The 26,171-nt window shown below is 40.7% G+C and overlaps 1 protein-coding gene across 11 annotated transcripts in view; it reads left to right on the forward strand.

Annotated features, from left to right (window-relative positions):
• ANKHD1 (ankyrin repeat and KH domain containing 1) overlaps positions 1 to 26,171 on the forward strand; it is a 99,887-nt gene that overhangs the window by 19,758 nt on the left and 53,958 nt on the right. For all 11 annotated transcript variants that reach the window (XM_059859970.1, XM_059859963.1, XM_059859959.1 and 8 more), the window contains exons 3-10: positions 14,970 to 15,126; positions 16,964 to 17,111; positions 17,969 to 18,116; positions 19,182 to 19,415; positions 20,944 to 21,038; positions 23,458 to 23,695; positions 23,888 to 24,079; positions 25,514 to 25,623. In XM_059859970.1, coding sequence (XP_059715953.1) covers positions 14,970 to 15,126; positions 16,964 to 17,111; positions 17,969 to 18,116; positions 19,182 to 19,415; positions 20,944 to 21,038; positions 23,458 to 23,695; positions 23,888 to 24,079; positions 25,514 to 25,623 — 1,322 coding nt within the window. The remainder of the gene's footprint in view (positions 1 to 14,969; positions 15,127 to 16,963; positions 17,112 to 17,968; positions 18,117 to 19,181; positions 19,416 to 20,943; positions 21,039 to 23,457; positions 23,696 to 23,887; positions 24,080 to 25,513; positions 25,624 to 26,171) is intronic.

A 26,171-nucleotide genomic window follows, 5' to 3' on the forward strand; every position in this document is an offset into this window, starting at 1 on the left:
TGTAACTTTATTGTAAAACATTGCAATATGAAATTTGAAGTGTGTTTAGCCTCCTTCAACATGGCCAAAATCTTACCTGAGTCCAGTTATTGTGACTGATTGTAAACCAAGAAAGGCTTTTCACCATAATTTGATCTGATCTAAAATACTTGGTATTACATGGGCATGGTATACAGACCAAATAAGGGAAACAGTTTTCACTAGGACAGTTTGAGCTGGCTCCATTGTAGGTGTTTCTTTAGAGATCAAAGCAGCCCTGCCACTGAAATCACTGAAATCACCACTGTCTTGTTCACTGGAAAGCTTCTGCCTTTTCAGATATTGGCACATTACAATGACTTACTCATTTTCTTTCTTCACCATCTAAAGATTCAGAGTGGGAAGGAATATATGGTATGTGAAACACAGAGATTTGTTGTGCTTTTGAGTAAATTGGATAAACTCAATTGAGTGCATGTAATTGAATTATTAATATTATATCTCTCTGAGATTTTGCATGATTTAAATATTTTTTCTATTCTAGTAGGCTTTTAGATTAGAAGAAGTCTAGTCTAATCCTGCTCTTAGTCAAATTAACTTCTGTGCTTTGACAGTGTGTTAAATGTATCAGCTTCATATTTTTTAGCTGTTTTCCAGATGGATTTTGCTGTGAAGAACAATCTCATTGTCATAACACTTAAATTGCTGCCTTTAGATATCAGATGGCTAAGTTACCTTACCAGCTCTGAAAGCTTTACTTCTGGAATTCTTTGGCAAAGATGATTTTAACCTTCCCTCAGAGGGGGAGTGGGAAGAGATGAGACAAAAACTTACCAGTTTTATTTTGTGAAGTATAAAAATTGACTAGGGTTCTCCTCAATCTCTCAAGTTGCCCACATATTTATATATATCTGTGTATGTATATCAGAGGTAGTCATAAGTAATCAGTAATTTCTTCATGATTGTACCTTAAACAATTTGTGTAATCCTCCTTTCAACAAGATTTTTTTCAGTTCTGGATATAGTTTTTATTAACTCAACTTCTCCTTTCTATTTTCTTTCTGCTGTGTTATATTTTTCATGCAAGCTGGATTCTTCTGTAAGATAAAACACCCTTTGCTCTTTTGTTCCAATATGGGAAACATATTATTGCTGTTTAAAAACTTTTTTCCATTCAGTATTGATTTCAGGACGACTTCTTATATTAGTACCTGGAGTAGCTTGAGCCAAAAGGACTGTAGGGAGAGTTTGGACAGGAGAAAAGCAGCAGTGCTTTATTGCCAGTCCTGTGTAGTGCCTGAAGGGAGATGGGATGTACCTGGTGCAGTTGCTCTCTTTGGTCTGAGTCCCTATCTCCTCTCAGCAGGTGGCTGTGGTGCTGTCCTTGGGATGCTGGGAGGGAGGGGAGCCGAGATGGGAGCTGTGGGAAATGAAGCACTTACTGCTCTTGGAAGTTTGAGTTCACTACAGTGTGACTCTTCTCCTGAAATGTGTCAGGAGAGAGTGAGGAAGGAGTGAGGAGGTAGACAAGCCTCAGTCTCTTGCTTGTATCTTCTGCAAGAAGAGTCTTAGTAGTTTATTAAGAAAACCTCAATTACATTTGTTTGAAATCTATATTTGCTTTTTTGTTGATGTTGTCTGCATTTGTCAGTCATGGTGATAAAATCAAAGTTTTGAAATGTTCAAAAGAGAGTTTGAATATTGTGGCTGGATGCTTTGGGGTGTGCAGATGATTGGATCTAAATCAGTTTCTCAGATTTCCCTTTTTGGGATTTTTTTAAATGCTCTGTAGCTTAATATTCAAGCGTGGTGGCAGTAACCAGTGCCAGGCACTTGCTCCATACTGGACTAACTGGTAAGTCAGGTCAGGAGTCAGGATGTGGAGCCACACCTCCTGGAGCTGAGGGCAGTGTCCTGTGGGGAGTCACTGCATGGGAGCAGAGCTGTTTGCTGCCAAAACACTCTGGGTCATGTTCTGGGTCTGGGGGTACCTCCTGGGGTGGGCTAGGACACATCTGTCTGTAACACTTCTGACAGTTCTATAATCATAGCAGATATTTGGGGTCTTTTTTAAGTGTCAGAAGTAACAGATTTACTGAGTCATCAATACTTTGCAGTGCAACACATGAATTGGTTGATTTTTTTTAAATTGTTCACTCAGCTTTGACAAAATGTTACTGTTGTATGTTTAGGAAGAATTATAAGCAACTTTTTAAGAAAACAAATGGTAATAAAGTATATGCATAGCACAAATGATTAAGTTTGCTTATTTCTAGAAAGTCATGCTAGTTTTCACGAGATCAGTGAAAAACAAAATATGTGAAATATACTGCCACTTATCTTTGATTCTGCTTATGGAAACAAATGGCTTTTTTTACAGTGGGGTATGAGCATCTTCGTTTCCTGCTATCAACTCTTTTGTGTTGTTTTACAGACCTTACTTTGAAAGCTAAGAACTTAAATCTTTAAATTTAAAATGAGCTGTAATACATTAAACATCTTGCACAAAAAGGCAGGTTATATTCTTTGTGAATAATAATTATTTAAATAAAATTGAATATGAATTATTTAAATAAAATTGAAGATACAATACATACTAGGATACGATAAAAAAATTATTGCACTGCAGAAAGTTGTTCTGGTTGTGTTCATCAGGAAAGTAGTTGCAGTGGGAGCAAAATGCACAGTGCAGATCCTCAGGGACTTTTCCCCCTGTGTAATAAAACTTGCTTCCAAACCAAGAATTGTTAACTTGTCATTTAGGCATCACCTTTCTCGGAAATTCTGCACAGCTTCTTAAAAGTTGTTCAAAAATTTGGCTGAAAAAAGTCTCTGTGGATTCAGTTTTATCTTCTTCTCTGCCTTCTCCCCAGGCAAATTCAGCTGTGCTTGTGCCATTCCTGATGGGTGGCCTTAGGAACTGGTTAGACAGACAATCTCCAAGTGCTGGAAGCTCCAGAGCATGCCAAGCCCACTGCAGTCCTTGGGATAAGAAGGTGTTTTGGACTGCCAGTCCTGAGTGTTATGTACTGAAATATGTAACTCAAGGGTGAAGGGAACACTGAGCTGCTTCCTTTGGAGGAGCTTTGTGAGGGAAGGAAGAAATATGGAATAAAGCACTGAGTGGTTTTTAGTGGCTTTGACTGCTTGTTTAATGCAGCTCATGTTCAGTGTTCCAGTGCAGCCATCCTTAGAGCTGATTTGCAGACTGATATCACCCTCAGTTTTTGGGTTTTTTTTGGTTTTTTTTTTTGTTTTTTTTTAATAAATAGCATCTAACCTTTTTCTGCCCTTAACTCATGTTCTTTAGACTTTCATCTGCTCTTGTTCTCCTCTGGAGTCTCTGTACGTGATCTCTGTTCTTCATAACTCTTTGCCCCAAATGAGTTGTGTTACTGAAGCTGAGCTCTATTGAAGCATGGAGAGAGGAGTGTTATTTCATCTGTCCTGCAAGCTGTGTTTTGTTTATACATCTCCATTTGTTGTCTGCCTTTTGCCTTTGGTTTTGCAAGTTGAATTTGTCTTTAAATCTACCACTTCTTTTCGGAAGAGCTGTAACAAATTATTCCATATTTGTGCATTTGATTATTCCTGTGTGTGCAGTTGACTATTCCTGTGTATGTGTGTGTATATTTTTTTTTTCTGACACTTGTGTTTGAATATGTCCTTTAAAAAAAACCTTCCCAGCTCAGAATCATTATAAAGGTAAAATTGTGTCTTTGCTTTCAAAGAATTAGTTGGCTTTTGAGTAGCAAGAAGACCACAGCAAGCAAGAATGTTCTAACCAACCTGGCCTGACTTCCAGCTGGCTTTGTCTAAAACCAAGGAGGCAGCATGATTTGGGAGTCTCTAAATGGAGAGTAGGAAGATTTGCTAATGAGGAAAGGATAAACTTGCACTGTGGCTGTGCTTTTGGCTGTCAGCCTTCACTTAGAGCAAGAGCACCCAGGACCTGATCCTCCCCAGCAGCAGAGACACAGCAAGATGTAGAACAATTTTATTCTAGTCTTTACACAGATTAAGAGCAAAAACCTGGAGGAAATAGTGAGAGAGGTTTGCTGTGGTAGAACCTTAATTGGCTGGACTTTTCCATACTCACTGTTGGGAGCAACTCCCTCCACTGGAGTTGTGCTTGTTACAGTTTCTCTCTGTGCACTTCTTAGTGCTCTAAGTCAGTAGAACTTGCTCTGTGTGGTGCCACATGTTGGATTCTGTGACCTCTGATGGACATAATCTCCCATCTGAAGCACCAGAGCTTCAGAGGCATGGAGCTGGGTGAAAATGCATCTCTTCCCCTTTTGGTTTTAAAACTGCAAGAGGATGCTGCAAAAAATAAATAGATGGGATGACCTCCCCTGAGATGTTCTTGTAGAGGGGTGTTAGCAGTAGATGGGTGTGTTCTTTCTTCAAGTTGGGTCATGGTAAAATAAATTCTGTGTTTTCTTTCTGAAGACTGTAGCGTCCTGATTTTTGGTAGTTTGGTACTCCAATCTACTGTGGCATTCTGGAAGGTTTTACTTTCAGGATCTTTTGTTATGCAGCATGTATGTAATGATAGCAGTACACTGAAAGGCTGTGGATCATTTTAGGCAGAGGAGAGGGTTTCATGAAGAGTTTCCCAAATGTTCAGTTTGAGACATGAATTTATACATTAGTCTGCTATGCACCATTAGTGTGGTGATTGTTTTTTTAAAGAAGTGGTGCATTTGATCACTCTCTGAAAATACTCAGTATTTTGGCTTGCTTTGCCATACATAATTAGCATAAACTGGGGGCTAAAATTCTATGGGCTTCTGAGTTAGCTCAGTGATGTTACTGGCACTCAGTTTGCTCTTAGATCTTTGCTTGAAAATGTAGTAGTATTTTCAAATGTCTTTATCCAGATAGTCACTGGGTACTGTGTGATAGTCAGAGTTGCTTTGTGATTCAGGAGGCAATTACAGCCCATTGGGGTTCAGTTTGCCCCTGACTGTCACAAACTTTGAGAAGAGTTCAAGTGGGCTGTTTGTCTATAAATAGCACTCAAAGGTTACTTGAGTTCTTGCCTTCCTGCATCTCTGTTGGGCAGGGGGGTTCATATCCTGGAGTCAGTCTCCACAGGGTGTGATACTTTCCCTTCCTTTAGGTTACTCAAAAAGCAGAAAGTAAATCTGCTGTCTACCCCTTGTCCCACTAAATAGGTGGGAGTGTCTGTAAAGTAACTTGTTTTCAAGGGCCACAAGCCCTCAAGAGGATGAGACATGAAATACTGAGCTGAGTTAGAATGCTGAAAGTCAAAAATGGGAATTCTGTGCACCTTTCTCAGTGTGAATATTTTTTTTCTTCTCTTGATACTTCTCAGGGATATGTGAGGTTTTTCTTTGCTCCCTGCCCTCCCACAGTGGACAGTGCCATTTCCACGTTCCTCCTTCCCATGTTAGTAGCAGTCTTAGCTCTTTGACATGTATCTTTCAGATTCTTGGAGCCAAGCAATTGTCACACTTGAAATGAGGAAACATTTCTCTCTAAGCCATGAAAGGAAGAACCAGGAAATGAAGAATATTTACCAACCATTAGCTGTGATATTTTTCTGTAAAATAATTAAATAAATGGTACATTTTTCCATAGTTGATGGCACAAAGTAAAAATTTGTAGCTTTCTTTACAGAGGTCCTAAGTTCTGCTTCTGGATCATTTAGCAAGTTGCATCACTTGCAAGTTTGCATCACTTCTATAAACACATCCCATGCAAAACCAGGACACCACCTTTGTAGTTGTGTGGGTAAATATTGTATGCATTACCATCTTAGCTTAAAATAAATTCCCCAAGAGTGACTTAGGGGTTTAAAACTACTTCATATAAGCACCCAGAAGCAATCAGATTCTTCCTTCTCTTCCTTTACATAGAGGAGTGTCGGAGCTGGTGTCCAAAGCTCAGAATTTGAGTGAAGCTCCTGTGATTCTGGAAGGGCACTGGGTGGGTGACAGCAGCTCCAGGTGCCCGGCACTGGGATGTGCTCTGGGGTGTGCTGGGATGTGCTCTGGGGTGCACTGGCATGTGCTGGATGCACTGGGGTGCTCTGGGGTGCACTGGGATGTGTGTGCTCCCACTCTGCTGGGCAGGCTGGAGGCAGGTGACTCCCCAGCTCAGGAGATGTGCTGACACTGCTGTTTAACTGTGTCCAGTTCACAGCCAAACAAAGGGAGGCAAACAATTCTTCCCATGGTTGAAGGTTTCCCTTAGCTAATCACAGCAAGGCTGGCGGGCAGGATGCAACCAGAGTGTTTGTTTTAAGTCTAAAAGTATAAAATGGAGTTGAATACTCTCTGGTGCTTCAGCCCTGGGGAAGGTGTGGAGGGTTTGTGGCAGGAGGAGATAACAAGGAAGGGAGGACTGGCAAGGGAAAATGTATTGGGTGCCCAAGTAGTTTGCTGTGGTTTTGCTGCTGTGGCAAATGATTCTGGGTGTGTATTGCTGGCTTTTTTCTGTGTTAAGGGTGGGAAAAAAAAATCCCTGACTTGGTCATTCAAAAAAATTTTTAAACGAAGTGCTAAGCTCCTATTTAACTGTGATATCCAGTGCAACTCCCATTTAATCCCAGCAAAGCACCAAAACAAATTCAGGTTTTTCAGAGTCACGTAGATAAACCACTGTTTAATCCCATTCTTTTCCTTTATAATTTGAATTAACGTTAGTACTGTGTTTTAAATGTTTTTCTCAAATCTTATGTTTTCTTGCAATCAAAAGCAAGTTAGGAAGAAGGTCTTAGTTGCCAATGGATAAGAGTGCTTTTTCTATTAAAAATATATAAAACAAACTGGAACAAACCCCAACAATTTTGTGAAGCTGGTAGAAATAGTTATTCTAAGACAGAACTGGCTGTTGTTTTCACTGTAATATTGCTTCTGATTGCAGTTGGTGCTTTAAAACACAAGGTAACCCAAGAGTCAGAGCTCCCTCCCAGATGGCTGCCCACAGTGAGATGGGTGGAAAAGCTGTTTGCTGCTGCTGAAGTACATCTGTAATCACAACCCCAGAGTAATTCATGATGCTTCCATATAAACTACATGCAATATGTATGGGATCAAAGTGCATTGGGTTGAGTGATTTTCTGCACATATGTGATGAGTGTGTCTGGAAGTTGTGGTTCCTGTAAGGGATCACCAGAGTTGAGGGTTGTATCTGGGAACTTGTTGCCTTGTAGTAAGGCAAATGTTTCTTTGATAGAGATTTAATAGAAACAAAATCTTAAAAAATGGAAAGGTTAAATTTCTTAATAAAGATCCTGGATTGGAGAGCAAACATTTGGAACAAACATTGTGAATGAGTGACAGGAAGGTGTGTGAGATGGGTAACATGGTTTAGTGGCTGTTTGCTGTCCTAGTCAGGTGGTAATCTCCTGTTCCTGCATGGTTTTCTCTCCTCTCACCAGTTCTGGGGGTGCCTAGAAAGACCTTTTGCTGGTCAGATTATCTTGTGCTGAGGGAAAACTCTTCTCCAGTGTGAGGGCAATGGGGGAAACATGGGGAGAGGAGGAGCAAAGTCATCCTTCTGGAAGTGGCCAAGTGTTAGATTGGCACAAAAAAGCTCATGTTATTTTAGCTTTAGAAAAGGTAACTTAGTGTTCATACCTGGGAGAAAATGGATGCCTAATGAAAGCTTGGAAAAAAATCAAACTGACAGAAAAATTGGGAGTTCTGCTGTAGCAAAGTCTGGCATGGTCAGGATTTTAAATAAGATGAGGAGTTTTGAGGGGGTAGTTATGTGGGTAATTTTTCTGGTATTATTCTGTCCTATTTGCTCTCTCATATGTTAACAAATCTTTGCTAAAATGTTTAAATAAATCTTCTATTTCAGTGTTCTAAGCTAAAATATGTCTAGTATTCCATATCTGTCAAATACCTGTATTCTTCCTTGCATTCTGAAAACAAAGGAATGGGGTGGATGGGGTTGGTGGAGAACAATTAAATGAAATTTCAGACTATTTGGGAAGATTGGGATTTTTCTAGAAACATCTGTAAGTCTATGTAAAGCTGTTTTTCATTGCTGAGGTTTTTTACTGGGCTTCCAAGCTTTAGTGAAAATGGAATTTGGTGGTTGAGGTAGTGAATTCCCTGATTAGGTAACCCTTATTGAAGTGACGTGAAACTAAATTGAAATCTAAATTTATAAATTGATACTTAATGAATCTAATTTCTCAAAAGAAATGTTAATGAATATTGACTAGTTAATCAAGGATTTGTGCTTGTGTGGAATTTAAAATTAGCTTTCAGAGTGTGAGATATTTAAGCACACTAATGTAAAAAGGAGATGATCTCAAAAAGGAACCCTTGCCATCAAAATGTTACTGAAATAACAGTAAGAACTAACTGTAGCTGGAGAAGTACTTCCTGGCTTTTGATTCTGGATAAGGAAAATCTCACTGCTACAGCTGCTATGCTGGAAAGAGAAGAGAATGTGGTGGAGATTGCTGGCTCCTGTTCCCACAAGTGCATTGAAATAGATGTAAATGCAAGTGTAATATTAAGAGCTTGTAGTGTCAAGTAAGTGAAAAATGGGAGCTAGAATTAGGAGAAGTTTCCTCTCAAGCTGTGTGTATGTTGGAATGGCCTTTAAGTTGTTTTTTTCAGGCATTCCCTTTCACTTATGGATATTGTGGGTGATTTCCTATTATGTTTAAGAGAGTGGATTTGTGAAGAAGGGATATTTTGAGATGAGGACCGTGAAATACAGTCCAGCATAATAAATTTCTGCTTTTGCCAAAAAATACTTAGCAGATGATATGAACATGATTTTTCAGATTGCACTGGAAATGTCATTTTTGAGCATCACAGTTTGCTGTCAGGAATATGATTTGTAGCAATTGAGAACTCAGCTGCTCTTAAGTCTATGGGGAACTGTGATGGTGACACATGAAATATTGTAAAATGCTAATTAATAAAATTTAAAAAAAAACCCCTCAAGCTGTAGCTCTTCATTTCATGCTAAATGAATTTTATTTAGCATGTCCAAATACTAATTGAGAAGAAGAAAAATAAAAAATAAAATAAAAATTGCAGCCAGTGAGTTCTCTTTGTGCCATGTACTTGGTAAGACAGGAAAAAATAGGTTTTTAGTGAAAATTTCTTTCACCTGTATATAAAAGGATATTTTTGTGAGTGAAGTGCAGATACAGCTGTGCTGGTGGAGGTTCAGTGAGTTTTCATTGCTCAGGAGCTGAGCTGAAGTCAGACCATAACTGTGATTTTCAGTGGTAGTGATTCCAAAAGTGTGTGCTTGTCTTGGAATCACTGAAAGCCCCTGTGTACTTTTTGTAGTGTTTTAGAAAACAAAGCTAAAATAAACCCTACCATATCAAACTGTTCCATGCCTGGGAATAGTAGTGTTGAAATGGCCCACTGAAAAATAGAGAAGCATTCTGGATAATGCATTTCTCAAAAAAAAAACAAACCCAAAATCTCAAATGACATTGCTCAGGCTGTACTCTCACATTATTTTCCTTATACTACAAGTAGACTTTCCTTGTAATTCTAATGTTATTTAGCTTAGTGTGAATTGATTTTTTTTAACAACACTTCATATGAAAGTTTTTTAATACATATGAATTTTAGAAGATGAGTGCACTAGAATGAATTATTTGTATTTTCTAATCTCTTTACCTGAAGAGCACTATTCAATATGTGGCTTTTGCCTTGAGGACTTGAACCTGAGCAATCAGCATACAATAAGCTACATGTAAATATTTAAAATACATTCAAAAAATTGTAAATATATTTATGTCCCTCATTCTGATTCTGCAAATTAGGTATCTTAATGCAGTGAAACTTGCAAATGACTGTTCCTTTGGGTTTGCTTGGCTTTGGACTGCTCTTTACAAGCAAATGGGGGATGTTTTCTTTGGTTTACTGGCTCTGAAACTGATCTAATATGAAATTTGTGTTTGGGAAGATGTTTAGATATCATCAGAGAGGAGCCAAGTGCACGCTTTTTTGTTAGTTACACAGGCAATGTGTAACTTTGCCACCTGAGACCTTAGAGAACAGTGTGTGTTCAATTTTGCTTGTTGCCTTCTTGTCTTGTAGCAGCTGGGTGATGTGCTGGAGTTGAGACTGTTCTGGTAGGGTCACTCTTGTTGGCACGAGGCTGTGGCAGTTGCTTTGGACAGTCTAGAACTTCTCAATTCCTCTGAATGGAGATTCCAGTAAAGATTCCCTCCCCCCTCCCCTCCTTCCTGGAACCCTCTTCACCTTGTTTGAGGTGCTGCTTGTACACCGGGCTGATTAGAGCAGATTCCTGACATACTGTTAGAAAGATAAGAGACACATTTCTGGGCCATGGTTCTCATTTTGTACTTCTTTGGGCCTTTTGAAGCTATCCACATTTCCATCACAACCTTTCTTTGGGCTGTGTAAGCCCTTAAGGGCCCCCAGCTGATTCTGTACAAACTGAAGCTGAGTTAGACTTTGGGATGTACATGAGGGCATCAATTGGACATGATGCAAGTAAATGTCTTCCAGTGTGTGTTAGAGCATGCAGAGTGCTGGAACTGACAGGGGAAGCACACAATCACCACTGAATCTGCAGGGCTTTCTGAATATTATTGATTATTGGACGTTATCTCTTGGATATGTTGATGTTTTTGGAGCAGTCTCCTTTGATGTTCAAAGTATATGTTGACACCAGCTGTGTGTCCTGTGAGAGACTTAACTGTGTTTTCCAAAGGCACTAACCTGTTAGTGTTTCCTTTTATTTTATTTTTTTTCCCTGAGGCAATATCTGTATCTCTGACTAATTAAACACAGATCACACTCAGAAGTTACCAGCTCATTTCAGGTTACCTTAAAACTCTAATCTTGGTAGTTACAAGGTGGGAATACCCTGATGAGTCTGAAAGTCAACAAGGAAATGGGAATGTTGGTTATAGGAGTGTAGGTGTGTATCTGATGAGCAAACTTTTCCCTTGAAAGGTGAGTTCCTTCTTCTAATACACCTCTGTAATCAACTCCAGGCTAATTTAAATAGTTCAGTCATATGGCATTGAGGTGTAGAACATCTGGCATTATCTGGCCCCGAGTTCAGTCATTGACCTTTTCCATTGCTGGCTAGTGCTGCTGGCCTTGTTCCTGTGGGGTTTGTGCACAGCTGGCACGTGGCTCCAGCAGCAGGTGTTCAGATGAGAGCTGCCCACTACAGAAGATGTGAAGATGTGTCTGCCTCTTCTCATTTGAAGATGTGCAGGCCCTGCAGTGGTCCTGCTTTCCCTGCAGAGGGTAAAGCAGGAACATCACAGTACAGGTGAAAGTCTTTCCACTCTCTATTCTTCCAGTTGTCTGTCGTTCAGGAATATCCTTAAATAGTGACTTTCAGGGCCTCTGTTATTAGGCTGTTAGAAGACACAGGCTTTACAGTGATTCTGTCCAAGCTATTTTTGAGTTCACTCTTTTGGTCTTTGCATGGCAGCTTATGTTGGATGAAGGCATTTCCTTTTGGCTTGCTTAAGAACATACTCCTCATCATTTTAGTGTTAAGCTGTAACCTTGCATTAGAAGCATCACCGTCTCCATACAATTAATGGCTGTGGACTGTTCTCAATAAAAAACAACAGGTCCCATATTTTCAGACTTAAACCTGCAACAGTGATCAGTCCATGAAAAGATGGAAAGGATGGCCTCTACAGAGGCATGTGTGTAATATTCCAGGAAGTACAGAATGTCAGACCTTGGGTCCAGTTCAGGTAGTGTCAGATCAGTAATGTGTTAGAGAGACTGTAATAATGTGAGAAATTGTGGTCACTCTTGTGCAAGAGTGTGTAGAATGGTCCTGAGGATGCTTTCAGTATTTGTTGGATGGGAGGAAGCAAGAAGAGTTTTGGCCAAGATCCTGCTCATAAATCAGACTGCTGGAGTCCCTGTGTGTATGAGTGTGACACAAGAACAAGTGGTTTGGGCACAAAAAGAAGTAAATTAGAGATTAAAAGACACATGAGCATTGCAGCACTGAGATTCTGGCATAGTCATCCTAAATCATAACAAAATAAAAACTTCAAATTGTTATTATATAGTAAATTACTGAGTATAATGTGCAAAAGGGGGGTGAATGAATGTGTGTCTGCAGTGGTAATTCTTGTAGTCTGTCTCCCTTTGACTCCAGCCAGCCAAACAAATGTCAGCTCTGATGCCTTCTGTGGCTGTTGATTAGCTTTGGCATGTGCAATATAAAAATATGAAATTAAGAGCTGGGGATGGCACCTGGGTTAAGTTCTAGCTGGTGAGGTAAATAAAAGGCACCTTCCACTTACCCTCTGAAAGGCCTTGATGTGGTTATTGCTCATTTTTGGGAACAAAGTCTGAAACAGAAGTGAGCTGTGGGTGTGCTTTGACTGTCCAGAAGGAAGAGCCAGTGACCTGTGGTTGCTGAGTCCTTCAGGAGACCACCAGGTAAAATCCATGAAAATAGATACTTGGGAATAGGAGAGCTGTTGTGAGTCAAGTTTGTCTGTCTTAATCAGGCACAGAAGATCTGTGGTGTGACTTCTGCTTTCAGAAATCCCAGGTATGAATACAACAAATATTGAAAACAGAGGAGGTATCAAGTGTAGGTCCTGCTTGTCCAGGCAGCCCACCCTTGGTGGGCTGAAATGATGCAGGTATCCAGTGTAGTTGCAGATAGCCAGGTTACCTGGGCTTTTTGGGTTGTATGGGGTTTTGATGGTGGTGCTTTGGTAGTTCTTTGGGTTGGTTTATTTTGGCTGGACTTTCTATTTTCCACTTCTTTTGTCAACAGTAAAGCTGTTAACAGCTCCTTCAATTAGACCTTTTTAAAGTGGAGGGAAGCTGCAGTTGTGTTGCTCCTTGTAGGCTAAATCTGTGCAATTTTAGCCTTTGCTCAGGGGTCCTGTGGATTTCTCTCGAGTACTTTTCCATGTTGTTTACCACGGTGTTCAGCTCTGGTTGCAGAAGTCCCAGATGAGGCCTCAGTGCTGAATTTGAAGACTTAATTCTTTGTCTTTCCTTCAGCAGTGCTTTATGTACACTGCAATGCAGCGTAAGCCAGCACTGCCACCAGAAATAGCTCGTGTAAACATCTCAGCAGTTACTCCGTGAGCCATCCTGGGGAAGCAGAGCTGTGGAAAAAGTGTCACTTTCTTGGTGTATTTGGTACTAAATTGATGTTCTGACCCAGTTTTCAGTGACTGTGCCCCACTGTCCCACCTGCTCCAGCTGCAGAGATGACAGGACTTCCAAGCCTTTTACACCACCAGCAAATCCAGGTCACATGAATACATAAGGTGTGAGCTGTGGCATTTGAGACTTGTTTATTGACCTTGCTGTATTTACCAGCAATTGCCACGGGGGTGGTGGCCTTGACATTTTGGAGCTAGAGGGGGTCCTGTGGCCAGTGGCCTCCAAGAGTCCGTGGCCCTCATTTTTGTGCTCTGATTGCTCTGGACTAGCCAGGCTTCCAACCCAGACAGTTGGATGTGTGATTTCTGATTTTGTTGAGGAGTGGGCAATTAGTTATGGATTGGTTTTTGTAGCCCCTTGATAATGCTGAAGGGATCCAGATGTGGGATGTTGGAGCCAGGGAGGAGGTGCACAAGTCTCTTAAGCAGCTCATTGAACCTCCACTGCTCATTTCCATCAGCTGCACCCCAGGGGAGGTGTGAGGTGTCTGTCTCAATGGCAGGAGAGGAATTCTCCATCGTGTCCAGCACCACTTCCCAGTGCTGCCAGCCAGCACTTGCAGCACTGCACCAGCCATGCAGGGTGAGGTCACAGTGTGCCTGGTGTGTGCTGGCATAAAGAGATTTAGGGTGGAGAGATTTGGTAAGTGTTGATTCGGACATTATCGAGAAGCAGATTGGATGCTGTCAAACTGTGGAAATACATTGTCTGAAGACAATGTTCAAACTTAAAATACAATTTATTCTGTAATAATTACAAGCTGGGTTGTGGGAAATCAAACATTTACGTTTACATTGTGGTGTAAATCAAGCCTGCAGAGATATGCACATACCAAATAGCAAATCTTCTGAGGGATAAGGTGCCTTATTTCCAGAGGTTTCTTTCTAATTTCACCCTTTTTAACAGCTAAGGAATTAAAGTTACTGATTCATGACTGGTGAAGGTGGCTGATCTATAAACCAGTAACCATTCACTTTTTGTAGCACATGAAATGGATTGATTGGGTTTTTTTGTGGGTGGCCAGGAGGTGTTTGTGCTGTTTGTGCATTTGTACCTGAAGATACAAGCCCTGCCCACACTGCAGTGATTGTTTCCACATGTTAAATAGGCTGTGCTTAAATATGAGGAGTAAAACCTGTGTGAAGTAAAACTTTAGCAAAGAAACTGTTAAGAAAGTTCCTTGAATCTAAGCATTTCTGCTGTGTTATGTCTGTGAAGGAGATGCATAGATTTCAAGTATACTTAAAATATTTGAAATTTCATTTCCTAACTTTTGTTCCTGTAGCTAGAGCAGGGCAGTTTAGAGTGGTAAATTGGTGGAATTTAAACTAATAAACGTTTACGTTTTTCCTACTCTTAAAAAAAAAAAAGTATATTAGAACTCAGTCTGCTTTGTTTTGGGTGGGAAAGGGATAATAAGTGTTTTAAGTTGAAAAACTCTTCACATTCAGAAAATATTAAATCACATATGTTTCCCAAACTTCTGGTTTTGGGCTTCAGTGCCTGTATTTATCCTTAATACCCCAGTATGATGCTTTTTAAGCCTTGTTTTAAGTTCTTCAAAGGTCTGACTTGAGACTTCAGAACAAGTAACAAAGCTGCCAATTGAAAGATACAGGGTTTTTACTGCTATATTAGAGTTAATTAAGTATTCAGATCGTGGGCAAATGTTAGCAGATAGTTTAGTTTTAAGTAGCTAATTATCTGGCATGTTTGCAAATGATTTTTAACTAATAGTGCATGTGGCTGAACTCTAAAATAGTGTCTTTGCATTTCTTTTGTGTGACTTTCCTACTAACCCGACTGATGACCGACCGTGCACGGAAGGAATTGGTAAATTGTCCACTGCCGATGGCAAAGCCTTCGCAGATCCCGAGGTTCTCCGGAGACTGACGTCGTCCGTCAGCTGCGCGCTGGACGAGGCGGCCGCCGCGCTGACGCGCATGAGAGCCGAGAACAATCACAACAACGGACAGGTGGACAAGTACGTGCTCAGCACCCTGCTTCTCCTGTTAGAGCCACTGAATTGGACATACTGACCACCCCTGGTTCCCCTCTAAGGGATATTATTTCAAATACAGTTCGTTTTTTTGTACTGAGCACCCTGATTCTCCAGCTATGGGATTTTATTTCAAATTCACTTAATTGTACATACTGACCGCCTCTGGTTCCAGAGCTATGGGATTTTATTTCAAATCCAGTTAGTTGTATATACTGAGCACCCCTGGTTCTCCAGTTATAGGATTTTATTTCAAATCCAGTTAGTTGTATGTACTGACCACCCCTGGTTCCCCAATTATGGAATGAGTTTTTATTTCAAATTCAGTTAATTGTACATACTGACCACCACTGGTTCCCCAACTATGGAATGGGATTTTATTTCAAATTCAGTTAATTGTACATACTGACCACCCCTGGTTCCCCAGCTATGGGATTTTATTTCACATTCAGTTCTATGTATGTACTGACTACCCCCATTCCCCAGCTACAGAATGGGATTTTATTTCAAATTCAGTTAATTGTATGTGCTGACCACCTCTGCTTCCCCAACTACAGAATGGAATTTTATTTCAAAATCAATTAATTTTATGTACTGACCACCCCTAGTTCCCCAAATAAGAAATTTTATTTCAAATTCAGTTACTTGTACATACTGACCACCCCCCTGGTTCCCCAACTATGGGATTTTATTTCAAATCCAGTTCTCTGTATGTACTGACCACCCCTAGTTCCTCAGCTATAGAATGGGATTTTATTTCAAATCCAGTTCTCTGTATGTACTGACCACCCCTAGTTCCCCAGCTACGGAATGGGATTTTATTTCAAATTCAGTTAATTGTACGTACTGGCCACCCCTGGTTCCCCAAATAAGAAATTTTATTTCAAATTCAGTTAATTGTACATACTGACCACCCCCCTAGTTCCCCAGCTATGGGATTGTATTTCAAATCCATTTCTATGTACTTACTGACCACCCCCATTCCCCAACTACAGAATGGAATTTTATTTCAAATTCAGTTAATTGTACGTGCTGACCACCCCCAGTTCCCCAGATATGGAATGGGATTTTATTTCAAATTCAGTTAATTTTATAGTTAGTAATGGAGCTGTTCTGCTAGCAGAAGCAGATTGCATCTGAAGGTGTAATTACTGTCCCATCAGATTATTCACTTCACTGGATAAGAGGAAAGTACAAAAAAATGTTACTTTCTAACCTGGTGCTCTTTCTGTGTACCAGAGAGTTGAGTTCTTATTCAAGAAAGTTCAAACTCTTAGCTGTAGAAAAGTAGGTGATTGCTCTCTTAATTGCAGAAGTTTGTCTGGTTGGAGTATTCATATTAGTGGTCTCTGTGATACTTGACTGCTGACTTTTTGGTTTTGTCTGCAGTAGGAATTTGCCTTGGCACCTGCAGTCAGCAGTTTGTCATGGTCATAACCTCTGTGTATCTGGCATTCCCTGAAGTGGGAATAGCATCAGAGAGGTTTGCTCCTGTCTTGCAAACACCACATAAACCAGCTTTGAGCACTCCTCTCTGCATCTGGTCTGTATGAGAGCATATTACACGTTAGCAACTGATGAGAACGAGCTAATTTAGACAATAAGGAAAGGGTCTATCTGCATTTCACCTGTGGAAATATTGTGTACGTATATAGATGAACTTAAGAAATATATATATATATATATATATAAGGTGTATTTTCAAGGAAAGCTTAGCACTGAAGTCCAGAGTCTTTACTTAAAGGCTTCCTCCTTGCCTAGGAAAGCTGCCCAGCTATTGCAGGTGTGTTTTGAGCTGACTGTGTGGTACCTGCTTTTGCAGTCGCAGTTTGGCAGAGGCATGCTCTGATGGGGATGTAAATGCTGTCCGGAAGCTGCTGGATGAAGGACGGAGCGTAAATGAACATACTGAAGAAGGGGAGAGTCTGCTTTGCTTGGCCTGCTCAGCAGGATATTATGAATTGGCACAAGTAAGTAACAAATACAGTTAGAGCTAAACATTTGTGAAGCATTGTCTAAGGAGCTTCTTGGATAGGTAAACATTTTAGCTATTGTGGTTATTATAATTTTTTATTATTTCAACAGAATATCAGTGAATACTGCTTATTGTGGGTTTCCAGTTATAGTTTGGGTTTCATTAATGGAAAATGCAGTCACAGATGCCTTCAGGTTGAAGGGACTTGTCTGAAGAATGAATCCTGTGTTTTCTGATGTATCTGCTTTTCTGGCATTGTTCTAGATGCAGTCCAGCTGTTCTGCCAAGCAAGAGTATCTAAAATAGCAGCAAACCCAAATACTACAACTGGTTACCTTCTAAAAGCTGATGTCTCAGTCACACAATCCTTTTTCTAAATCACATTTGTATCAACAGTGCATTAATTTCTGTTAATTTTGAGCTATAATGCTTCTGTATCTAAGGGCAGCTGCTTTGAAATGTTTAGGTGATAGATCTTGGAAATCCCCAACTTCACATTCTGGTGCCAAAACACAGGACAGGGAGAGAACTTCTCACCTGTGTGCTTGACCTGTGGGTGCCCTGGTCATTATTGCAGGTGACATTTTCTGTGCTGTCATTCTTCCAATAAATTGCCCTGTGACTTTTGAAAATGTCCATATTTCACTGGATCCTAGATATGAACAAATGCAGAAGCTCAGGATTTTCTGCAGCAGAGCTCAGTGCAGGCAGTAGCTGTGCATGGTCTTAGGGGTGGCACTGAGCTGTGAGGGGCTGTGGCAGCTGCCTGGGGAACCAGTCTCACAGACCCCACTGGATTAAAGCAAAAAGTTGGTGTTACAATTTACTCACTGTAGTGAACTTTTCCCCCAGGTGCTTCTAGCCATGCACGCCAACGTTGAAGACCGAGGGAATAAAGGCGACATCACTCCCTTGATGGCAGCTGCCAGTGGAGGCTACGTGGATATCGTGAAACTCCTCCTTGTCCATTGTGCAGATGTCAATGCACAGTCCTCCACAGGTAACTGGGGAGCAGGAGCACAGTTAGTAAGGCTGGCACATAAGGCACACAGCTCTTCTGAACATCTGTGTTTTTGTCTAACACTTTCATTCGCAAGAGAACGTGACAGGAACTGTTAGGAATAGACCAGATCTGCAGTGAATGTGTTTGGAGTCTGAACTGGCCGTTATTAAATATGGGTTTTAATAAAAATTCTAATGGAAAGCACTGTTCCTGTGAAAACCACTCTGGTGTTAGAGGACAAGAAAAACACATGAAGTTGATCTTTTCTCATTGGTATAATCCAAAATTACCCAGTAAGATGACCATGGGATGCATCCCATCAGCACCAGTTATTTCTGTCTGTTCCTTTTTACTAAAGAGGAGTTAACATTTTTGAGGGCATTGAATGTTCTCTGTATTGGTGGTTCTTGACCACAGCTTAACTGACCTCACTGCCAGCATTAACCTGCAGGTGGATTCTGTTTATTAAGATAGAATTTAAACTTTGTTCAAATTTTCAAACAGGTCACGTGTCCAAACTATGAGATATTCTTTTATCTTTCTGTTTAGCCATTTTAAGCTAAGTTACCTTAAAATTGACTGTAGCATTTAAAACATGAGCCATATGTGAGTGTCTGTCACTTACAGTACCAGAGTTTTAAATTATAAATTTATTCTCAGCCAGCCAGTAGAAGATTTTCAAGGAATTACAGGATACAATCTTAGGCAAAAAAAAAAAAAAAGAAGACAAACCAAAAAACACCCCCAACTCTACAGTAACAATGACTAATTGATCTTTTTGTGCGTGTTTATTTGATCAAATTTTGTGTGCTAAAGTAGAAAACATAACAGTCAAACCGAAAAATTCCTGATTTGTAATACTGGCTTGGGATTAAAACTTTCATGTTACAGTCATTGGGGTTTTATACCCAGCCTGGAATGATGGGCTGGAGGAGCATTGCTGTGGGGTAAAAGGCTGCTGCTGGTGATGTCCTTGGGTTTGTTGGAGCTGTTAACACTGAACTCCTTCCTGTGTTAGGAGTGGGTGATGGAAAGGGCTCTCATGCAACCTCTCCTCTGCAGGGAACACAGCTCTCACCTACGCCTGTGCCGGGGGCTTTGTGGACGTGGTGAAGGTGCTACTGAAAGCTGGTGCTAACATAGAAGACCACAATGAGAATGGACATACCCCCCTGATGGAAGCAGCCAGTGCAGGGCATGTGGAGGTTGCTAGAGTATTGCTGGAGTATGGTGCAGGAATCAACACTCACTCCAACGAGTTCAAAGAAAGTGCACTTACACTCGCATGCTATAAAGGTATTGTCTCTTGCCTTGTTTTGTAGTTTTGTTTAAATTTGTTTGCTTGGATTTATCTGATTAAAACTTTCAGCAATACTTTGAATGTCTTCCAAAGAGTTTTGTAAAACTGGATTTTGGTTTTAGACTCAATGTCACTAAATGTGCCTGTGTGGTGTAGTGGTATTAATTCTGTATTTGTGTCCAGATGTGGTGGACATGTTTGACGTATTGCAGATAAGAACTTGTAACTGGCTGTGTCCAAACTTGTGCTTTGACACACCACCATTCTCTCCTCCTACCCACTACCACATTCCCTATTTCACTCCCAGTTCCCTCACCAACTATCTGTGAATTCTGAAAATATCTCTGTTGGTTCTTCAGAAAATGCAAAGTTGGATTGTGTGTTTCTGTAATATCTGATGGGGACACAATGCCTCAATTATTACTGGGTTCTTTTCCTTCAGTGTAGTTTGGGAGAATGCTGTGAATTCTTAGGTGTGATGAACTTTTAGGGACTTTTACTTAATTTCTTTTGCTATTTAAAGCTTCTACGTAAAGGAACAGTGCAGTGGTAATCCACTGTGCTTCTATTGTTTGCTTTCCAACCATTGCTTTTCTACAAATAGAAAAGAAGGATGTGGATTATTGTCATGGTATCTTTAGGCTTTGCCTCTGTGGTTAAGGTTGAGGATACATACTATGTATAACCTATCTGAGGACTTGCATTTGGATTTGTCATGGATTTCCTACAGCATATGGTAGTTCCTTCCAGGCAAATGCCAGTAATAGTACCCCGAATGTGTTGGAGGGTCATTCTTGTCTCTTTTGACCCAGAACCTAATTGAGTCATGGAATGTAAAGCCTTGAATCTCAGAGAAGTCCTGTATTGTCTTTGACAAGATGGTTGATTGTTTTCTTGTCAGTTCATGTAAGACTAAGTCTTCCCACAGACAAGAATGCTCATCAAGAGGCTAAAAGCTTAGAAGGGACAATTTCTAAAATGACAGAAACTGTAATAGAGTTTAAATCAAGTTTTGGTAAAGCTCAGTAGAAGCTTTTAAAAATAATGTCAGATAATATGATATAATGTATGTATCTTAGTTCTCAGAAATATGTCTGTGAGTGTTATTAAAAATCTTAAAGTTAAGTTCAGACCTACATGGACCCATACCTAAAAGATAATCCCCCCAGTTGTATGCTGCCTTGGAACTCTTAAATGATCTGTCACTATACAGTTCAGTAGGGAATAAGCACAGTTTTGTAGCTTGAAGTCCCAAGGAAAAGTTCTTGTGTAAACTTGAATTAGACAGGTCTGTCTCCATCTCACAGCTGAGAAGTATCTTTGGGAAAGGCTTTCTGAAGGCTGCTGACTCATTTGCATTGGTATTTTTTAAAGAGTACTTTAAAAAGCCATGTTTGCCAATTGTAACTTGTAAAGATTCTAACAGCAAACTGAAAATCTGAATTATTTCATTAAGTGTATTGTCTGTACTACTAAAAGTTGATGATGTGGAATGCTCATTTATTTTATCTGTTTCATTTGAAGGCCATTTAGATATGGTTCGTTTTTTGCTTGAAGCTGGAGCTGATCAAGAGCACAAAACAGATGAGATGCACACGGCGCTGATGGAGGCCTGCATGGTAAATACCTTTGTTTGTACTGCTCCCTCCTCGGGGAGAGAGGAATGCAAGAGGTGATAAAATAGTGAGCCTTGGATAACAAGCTGTTTGGGGGCTGCAAGTGAATTTGTGTGGTGTTATTGTTAAAAAGTGCTTACTGTAGCTCCCACCAGCTTCTCAGTCTAACTGCTCACAAAGGAAAAATACTTCAATTTTTGGGGGGATGATGTGTTGTTTTAAATGCTCCCTGTGTGAAGTTTCGGTGACTAATCTGCAGGGTAGTGATGTAGTACAAGTCACTAGTTTGGGGTTTTGTTTTGGTTTTTTTTTTAGTGTGTTTTCCACCTCTGTTTTTATAAATAAGGTCTCTCAGTGTGTTGTGGAATGAGCCTTCCAAAAGTGCACTGAGCTGGATGATTCATGCATTACAATTGTCTGTTCATCACTGCCGGAAGTGTTTTGCATGGAGAGATGACTTGCTCTCTTCTAGGTTTCTGTACATGAGGTTGTGAGGTTTTTCTTTTGACCTACCATTTTATTTTGAAAAATAATGTAGTCCTTAGTTCTCTAGCAACTGTCCACATAATTTCAATGCAGCCATTGAGAAAAAACTTCCCTATCCAAGAGCATCATCTTAATAAAGAGTGTGCTATTGTGTCAAAGCATATCTGTGACCATTTCTGTACAGACCTTGGATGACCTTTTCTCTCTTTTTCAAGCTGGGGAGCTTCCTTGAAGAAAGAACAGGGACCTTGTTTCCATAGGAAGCACAGCAAAAAGAGGGAAACTGATTTTTTTCCCAGCAGGCTGTAATCCTTGGAAGATAGGCTGCAGTGTTCTTCCAGTCTGCTGAGAGCTGGAGGATCAAGTGTTCTTTCAGTGCAGTTGTGAGGTGATGATGCAAGCTACCAAGGTCAGGGCGTAACGTGGGCAGCTGTGTCCAAGTCTTCCATAGTGAGCTGGTAATTGTATCCTTGAATAGCCTTCCCTGTAGGAGAGCCTGGTGCCAGTAAGGAATTCAGAAGGACAGTGGGTGCATGCTGTCACCTAAAGGAGATTGCAGCATGACTGCAGACTAAAGGTTAATCAGCCCTACTGTTCTGTTTAGGTTGGGTTTTTTTGTTTGCTTTTTCTTAGTTTCCTGGTGAAACAATCCAAGGGCTGGCTTAATTTGAAGGCTGTGAAGCAGCTCACTTGGGGGAGAGAGTTGTGAGGTTTGCCTGTGTATTTTCAGCTCTTTGGTGTTTCAGACTAGGTGTTCTGACATTACAGAGTGTGTATTGACATTTGAAAGCAGCAGAAAGGAAGATGAGCCTTTGAAGTCCCAACTCCATAACAAGGAATTTGTTTTTTGTTATCATTCAGCTGCACCCTTGCACAAGGGAGCTGTTCCACCAAATTGTTGTGACTGTTGCCAGTCTTCATCTCTTTCCATCTAAGGAATGCAGCAGGTACAGGTTGCTGAGATGTCTGGTCTCTGATCACCAATTCTTTTGTAAGTGCTTCAGAGTTTGTTTTGGTCGGGACAGTGACACACTTGGGGTAATGCCTCTAATGAGGTGGCTGTTGGCTTTTAGGTTTCTCAACCTCTGAGAACAACAGCCTGTGTTTAATGTGCACCCCTGATTGCTGTCCATCTCAGGTTACCTACAACCTGCTTCATGGTCAGCTTAAGCTTTTCCCTTTTGCTGATGTTGTGGCTCTCTACCAAGCTACACCTTTGGTCAAATGTGGATTTTAGGTACTTGGTCTATTACAGTAACAGAGGTTTAACAATGCTTTCTTGAGAAGTTGGCAGATACATCTATGTGCTTTGATTGGTAAGAACTCAGACTGCTCTGGCAATCCTAATTCTCCTGTTCTTTGACTTCACCCCTGGGCATTTTTCAGTCACCTTTAAGAGTTTTTCCAAGTCTTCTCTCCTCCTGTTACCTGCCTTATTGTTACCCACTTCAGTTTCTCTTGCAGGTATTTTTCCTGGGATCTAGAAGTTGCCAATTGGGGCTTTTTTGGTTTTTTGTTTGTAGAAATCATGAATCAACTACTAGTACCAAGAATAAGAAAATCTTTTTTTCTTATGCTTGTTTTGAGGTTTAGTCATGGAGGGGGTTTATTACTTATGGCACTTGTTTGCTATCTCTAGTATGTTGTGTCCCAAAGGTTGTGCTGCAAGTTAAGTCTTGTGCCATAATTCTTTTTCCCTCAAGAAATAGAAACACCAACATATATCTAGCTCTTTTTTCCTCATGCATTTAAACCTGACTTAGATGTAGGTGGAAACCTAAATGTTGTTTAGGTCAAGTATTGCCATTAAACCACGATAAATAAAAAAAAGCCCTGTTTTTGTAGGATAATTTTCAGGCCTAGTGTGATAGTGGTTGCAACTACAGCATGAAGTGACTCCAGTTCTGTGTGACTCCTGGGTTGCCCTTTCTTGCAGGACGGGCACGTGGAGGTGGCACGGCTGCTGTTGGACAGCGGTGCCCAGGTGAACATGCCCGCGGATTCCTTCGAATCCCCGCTCACTCTGGCTGCCTGTGGTGGGCACGTGGAGCTGGCAGCGCTTCTGATCGAGCGAGGAGCCAACCTGGAGGAGGTTAATGATGAAGGTTACACACCTCTGATGGAAGCTGCCCGGGAAGGCCACGAAGAGATGGTGGCTTTGCTGCTGGCACAAGGTGAGATCCCGTGGCAATGGAGCGCTCAGAAGGACACCGTGTGATCCATGGCCAACAGGTGTCCTGCGCAGATTGCTCTGATACTGCTCGCTGCTGTACCCACAGAGCAGAGCTCAAACACCCAAACTACTCTGGGGGTGATGAGCATTCACCTCCCCAGCCAGTGTCAGTAATGGCTGTTTTGTTTCCCAGGGGCAAATATTAACGCACAGACAGAGGAAACGCAGGAAACAGCCCTGACCCTGGCCTGCTGTGGAGGCTTCTCTGAAGTTGCTGACTTCCTTATTAAGGCAGGAGCTGATATAGAGCTTGGTTGCTCGACACCTTTGATGGAAGCTGCTCAAGAGGGTCATCTTGAGCTGGTGAAATACTTGCTGGCAGCAGGTATGTGTTCACAGCAAGTGATTAAGCCCACAAGTACTATGGACTTGATGTGTTTTGTATGATTTAGAACATCCCTGGGCTTTTGATAGTGCCAGTGTTATAATAAGAAACAATATCCTCAGATAACTTAGCAAGAAGGAAGAAGCATTTGTTGCACCTCTGTATTGCTTGATACTGGTAACAGAGAAAAGTGCTTCCTGGAGCAGGTGATCCTGCTCCATATCTAGAAAGCATCCACATTCATTAGAAACATTGTTTCCAGCTATCTGCATCTAGGACAGAATTTTAATACAGATAATGCTTGGTTTTGCTTGCAACTCCACCTTTGACTAAGCCTGGTTATCTGCATTCAGTCTCCCTGAATAACCAGTTCTTTAGGAATGGTGTGCTGGGAAGTAGTGTGCAAGACAGATTCTGGAATGTGCTGAATTTCTGTGATGAATGAGCTTTTACAGTAGTAAAAATTAAATCTTGCTGGAGTTTGGGGTAAAATGATGCTTCGATGTTCATCTTTCAGTTTATAAAGTTGGTAGAGTCTGAAGTTCTGCCTAAAATAATAAAGAAAAAGGAGCTGTATTTGGGATATCTTCCTTGTTGTGGAAGGTGATTTATTTGTATGCTCTAAGAATAAGCATAAAATTGGCTGGATTTGTAATTTTAGAAAGTGAAGCTCCCTGCTCGTCGAGGGACAGTAACAACTGTGCCACTTGGTGCAGTGACACCAGCATGTGACACCTGTCACCAGCTCCCTTGGAACGCTCACTGCCTGCACTTCACTGCTGATAGCATAGAAAGTTGATTAAGGAGCCTTGTTTTGGCATCAGGGAGTCTCTAATTATACCTCACACCTTAAAAATAAGAAAATGGCTAATCACATTGGCATTTCTTTTTTTAAGAATTATGTGTTATGTATCAGGAGTCAAGTGTAGTTTTCAGAGAGCTGGTGTATATGAAGCTAGACAAATTATTTCAACAAAATGGTTTTAAAGCAAGTGATTTTAAAGAGCAGGAAAGAAGGGAGATTTGTGGAAGTGTATGGGTTTGTTGTATTAATACTAGTTCAGTGATGTGCATTTTGTCTGGTCTCCCTTGGCATACAGCTCTGAGTCAAATGGACAGTCTGCAAAACTGTCTGGATTCCCTTTTACTTGATGTAACAACTGAAATCCTTCTTACTGTAGAGGGACTGAAGGAATAAGCAAACATAAGTTTAACTGCTTAGATTGTCAGTCATGCTTTTTCCAAGCCTTGGCTTACCCCCTGTCCTTGGAGTGTTTTCACTATGAGAGCAATTTTTGCCATGAGAGCAATGCTCTTGGACAGTGGAGGCTGATGGTCAGTAGGATATAGCTACTGTCAGAGATTTTTATGTTTATCTGATGTGAAATACTTGATAAGGACATGTCCAACATGAAAAAAATGTTGTGTTTGTAGGAGCTAATGTTCATGCCACTACAGCAACGGGAGATACAGCTTTGACCTACGCCTGTGAAAATGGACACACAGATGTGGCAGATGTGTTGCTTCAGGCTGGTGCTGATCTGGTAAGGCTTCTGCTGCATCTGTGGGCAAAGTGCTTTGGTTTCAAACTGTAAGGCCAAGCCTGTGTGCTTAGAGAACAGAGTGATGGCCTTAGGTATAGAGATTCATAGATGGCTCTGTGAAGAGGCATGAAAGAAGCTTTTATTAGAGCCTGCATATTCTGTCTGGTCTAGAAAATAAACGTTCTTATGGTAATCTGCTCTGAATTTAAAATGTTTTAGTAGTAGGAACTCCTGCTTCTGTATGTCAGTGTTTGTCTCTGAACACTTTTAGTCTCTTAACTTGTGCAAGCTACTTCACAAACCCCAAGCAAAGCAATGTCTTTTAAACGATCAGCATAATCTGATCTCTTTTCTTTCTTCTAACTCTTGGGTTTAGCACATTGCTTTGCCCATTTTTATTTTCTGTAATGTAAACTACGTTGTTGGGAGACCCAAAACTGCCTCTTCACCAGCTACAGAGATATAACATTTGACTTATAATTAGTGAAAACAATTGATACTTTAGTCTTCCAAAGGTGTTTAGGAACCTTATGTCAAACAAGGCTCAA

This window comes from Haemorhous mexicanus, chromosome 15, assembly GCF_027477595.1.
Source record: "Haemorhous mexicanus isolate bHaeMex1 chromosome 15, bHaeMex1.pri, whole genome shotgun sequence".
NCBI classification, from domain to species: domain Eukaryota; kingdom Metazoa; phylum Chordata; class Aves; order Passeriformes; family Fringillidae; genus Haemorhous; species Haemorhous mexicanus.